The sequence below is a fragment of the Trypanosoma conorhini genome (assembly GCF_003719485.1).
Source record: "Trypanosoma conorhini strain 025E chromosome Unknown Tco_14.4_contig_01176, whole genome shotgun sequence".
Classification (NCBI taxonomy): Eukaryota; Euglenozoa; class Kinetoplastea; order Trypanosomatida; family Trypanosomatidae; genus Trypanosoma; species Trypanosoma conorhini.
The window spans coordinates 1-3,450 of NW_021705272.1; the positions used below are offsets into that span (position 1 = coordinate 1).

General features: G+C 64.6%; 2 protein-coding genes across 2 annotated transcripts; both read right to left on the bottom strand.

Annotated features, from left to right (window-relative positions):
* On the bottom strand, nucleotides 1-2,757 carry Tco025E_09568 (esag4; the record flags this gene model as incomplete). The annotated part of the gene is made up of 1 exon (XM_029376381.1): nucleotides 1-2,757. A coding segment is annotated over one exon (2,757 nt), but the record flags the coding sequence as incomplete, so codon positions are not given.
* A 53-nt stretch (nucleotides 2,758-2,810) lies between these two features.
* On the bottom strand, nucleotides 2,811-3,209 carry Tco025E_09569 (uncharacterized protein; the record flags this gene model as incomplete). Its single annotated transcript, XM_029376382.1, has 1 exon — nucleotides 2,811-3,209. The coding sequence occupies one exon, from the start codon at nucleotides 3,207-3,209 to the stop codon at nucleotides 2,811-2,813; it is 399 nt and encodes a 132-aa protein (XP_029223500.1).
* Between the last annotated feature and the right edge of the window lie 241 nt (nucleotides 3,210-3,450).

Here is a 3,450-nt window from a genome sequence, read left to right on the forward strand (position 1 = left end):
CGTCGAGGTCACGGCGGGGTGCAGCACGGGCACGGCTGGATCCAGCGCATGGGCAAGCGACCACACAGAAATGCGCGTCGCCCCGTAGTTCTTGCCGCACCCAGCACCGCCGGCCGCAGCCGCAGTGCACGCCGTGCCGTTAACGAAGGGGCCGTATTGCATGTCATTCGCGGTGACGGCGACGTTCGTGTAGAAGAAGTCAGTCAGCTGCTTAGCGCCCACCTTGCCCATGCGGGAGAGAACAGCCCCCAACAGCCGCGTGGCGGCGAAGCCCATCAGCGCCAGCGGCGTCCGTTGCGTGGGGTTGGGCACGGCGGCGAGGAACTCCCGGGCGGTCTCCGACGTCGGGTTCGCGTCGCCCCAGTGCGGCAGGCTCGTCGCAAACACAACGCGGTCAGCGCCCGCACCGCCACCGAACGCGGCAACGAAGTCGGCGTGCAGCAGCGCAAACTCGGAGAACGCGACGAACACGCGCACGCCGTCGTGCAACGCCATGTGCCGCGCCACCGCAGCGACGTCGCCGGCCGCAAGGCCCGCCACGAACACGTCGCCCGCCTTCGGCAGGTGCCCCGCCAGCACGTCGCTGCCGGCCAGCAACGTCGCGGACCGCAGCGACCCGCCAAACGTCACCAGCGACCGCCGCAGCACCTCCGCCACCGCCGCCGCCTCCTCGCCGCGGATCACCGCGTGCGCCGCGCGGATACCCGCGTCCCGGAGGTACTTCGCAAGCACGAAGAACTGCTGCTCCAGCGTCGGCGACAGGTGGATCACGTGCCGGCGGAACCTGTTCAGCCGCGGCTCGAGCTGCAGCGGGTCGAGGAAGGCCACACTCTCCACGTCCAGCATCGCCTCCGTCACAACCCCACCCACAAAATGGACCAGACGCTCATTGTGCTCTTCCTCTAGAGCATTACGTGCCCCAGCTATGGATGTATTTAGCACATGTAACGTCACCATACCCGGCGCATCATGCCCCTGCGAAGCAATGGCGGCTTTTGCACCACCCAACACACTGCTAACAGCCAATTGAGCATATTCATTATCCTGCATGACGGCAAGCACTCCATCCAAGGGTGCATACAACAGTGTACCGGCGGCACCGCAGCGGCGCTGCCCAGCTGTGAACGTGTCATCAGCCCGAAGCTCTGCACGGTAGCCCTCCACGAACCGCTTTATGTACACGGTGTGGCCGCCCTGGTTGCAGCGGCAGGTGGCGCCCTGTGAAACCGCAACTGCACTGCAATCCCCACCGTAGTCGCCAATCACAAGGTCGTCGATTAAATACCGGCGTTGCTTGAAGAGGGACGCCTTGAACGAGTTACGGTCCTTCACCCATTCGCGATTACCCAGCGCCTGTGCGAGCACCTCGCCGGCAATCCACGCAGCAACCATCAATTCCCCTGCATTGTTCTCGTCGGGAAATCCCTGGCCTGCACCAGACTTTATGTCCGTCCTGTTCGCCAGGTATTTCTTCATCACCTCCTGGAAGCGCCGGATCGCGTTGTACCTTGTGTCCTTCGCCAGCGGGTTCGTCGCTGTCGCGATCACCTGCCCGGGCACAAACTTGAGACCACCATTATCCACGGCAGCACGCCAAGCTCCCAAAACGGCGTCCTGCACCGCAGAAGGAGCAAGCAAGTACGCGCCGGCGGTGCGCTCGTCCTTCAGCATCCTCTTCATGAATTTCTTGGTGTCCTGATAAGGCGAGCCGAACACAATCACCGCCTGTGGCCGAGTGGCGACAAACCGCTCCCACGCATCGTCGAACTCCTTGTCGTCGGCGCCACCTAGCACAGAGCTCTTCACGGTGAAGACGCCGCTCAGCGCGTAGCCCATCCGCGACATCACATGTTGTGCCTGCTCATACTCGCGATCGCCAAAGGAGACACCCTGCAGGTACATGAAGCCCAGCCGAAGCACCCGCAGCTCAGCCACGGCGTAGCGGAGAAGTGCCAGCAGCTCGGCCGCAGGGTCAGCGCGCACAAAGTACACGTTGGGGTTCCACTCACGCACCACACTCGACCCAGTAAACGGGGCAAAAGAGACGAGGCTGTTGCGCATAACTGCAGGCAGCGTATGCAGGAAGGTTGTATCGCCGATGACACCGGCAAGAAGAAGGAGGTCTTTGGCTGTTTTCACCGCTTCTTCGACGGCTGCCCCACTCCCCTGCGTTGTGGTGGCTTTACTGATGACCTCTATATTAACGCCATCTGCAGCAGTGAAGTTGCGCGACCAGAGCGCCCCCATCAGCCCAAGTTCAACTGCATCCAGAAACTTCTGAGGCATTGGGAGGTTAGTTAGTTTCAACATCAACACCTTCGCGCTGACCTGCCGCGGTGCTGCTTGGCTGGCTGCGCTGTGCGGGGTGAGCAGGAGCAGGAGCAACAGAACAACAACGAAGTGTGGCGCCGCCGCGCAGAACCGCGAGCCCAAACGCGCGCTGCAGCTCCGCCGCCCCCAACACGCCGCTGCCACGCGAGCACGCCGTCCATTCAGCCACGTCGTTACCCGCCACACCGCCATGCTCGCCGCCTTGGGAGGGTCTTGTTGTGTAGCCTGTAGCTTGCTTCGGAAGAGAGTGGGGGAAAAGACGCGGTGCCCAGGAAGCAGAGAAGCAGTGAGCGCCAGTGGGAGGCGTACGGCTACGCGCGAGGCCGTCAACGCGCCCAGCGCACAGGGAAGCGACGTACGCAGCAAAGAGAAAGCCTGTAGGCGAACGGAACTCTGGGGGAAGGACACAGCGGCGCAAACGCCCATGCCCCCCCACCCGCAGAAGCCAATTCCAAGGAGAGCAGGCACTGCCCATGAGCTTAACTTCCATGCGGCTCCACGTCGCCAAATGGCAGCGCACAACTCCCTCGTACCGTCCGCGTCTCTCGCCGGCGGGTTTGCCTCCGTCGCGCTCGCCCCCTCCATGCAGCTAATTCCTTCTCCCCAGTGCAGTCCCAGACTAAGTCGCTGTCCCGCGCGCCGGGCGCCGTCGTCGTGCACGCCCGTCCCCACCGAATGGGTTGCGAAAAGGAGCCCCGGTCCCCGATGACGAGGGCGCGGCAGAGGGGGCGCTCGTGGCCTGGTGCCCCGCCGCGCGGCGGGGCATCATTGCCATCCCCCGCAGCGCTCGCAGTGCAGGCGGGTCGTTGCGGCGTCGTCCGGCGAGACGCGCGGCGGCGGGAGGGGCCGCGCGCCTGCTGCGGCTCCGGAAACCGCATTTTGGAAACCGAAAACCGGCACCCGGCGAGCCCGCGCGGCCACCGTCGCCGCGGGAACGGATTGCGCTTTCCCGACGGCAGCGCCCCCTGCCCTCGCGGAAACGGCGACTGCCGGCGCTCGTTCACTTCCTTTTTTTTTTGTCGCTTCCGTTCTTCATTGCGGGGAGCGCCCTTTGCCCGCCTCGCGAGCGGCTTCTTCCCGGGGCCGCGGCGTCACGCGCGGCCGTTCGGCCGGCTCCTC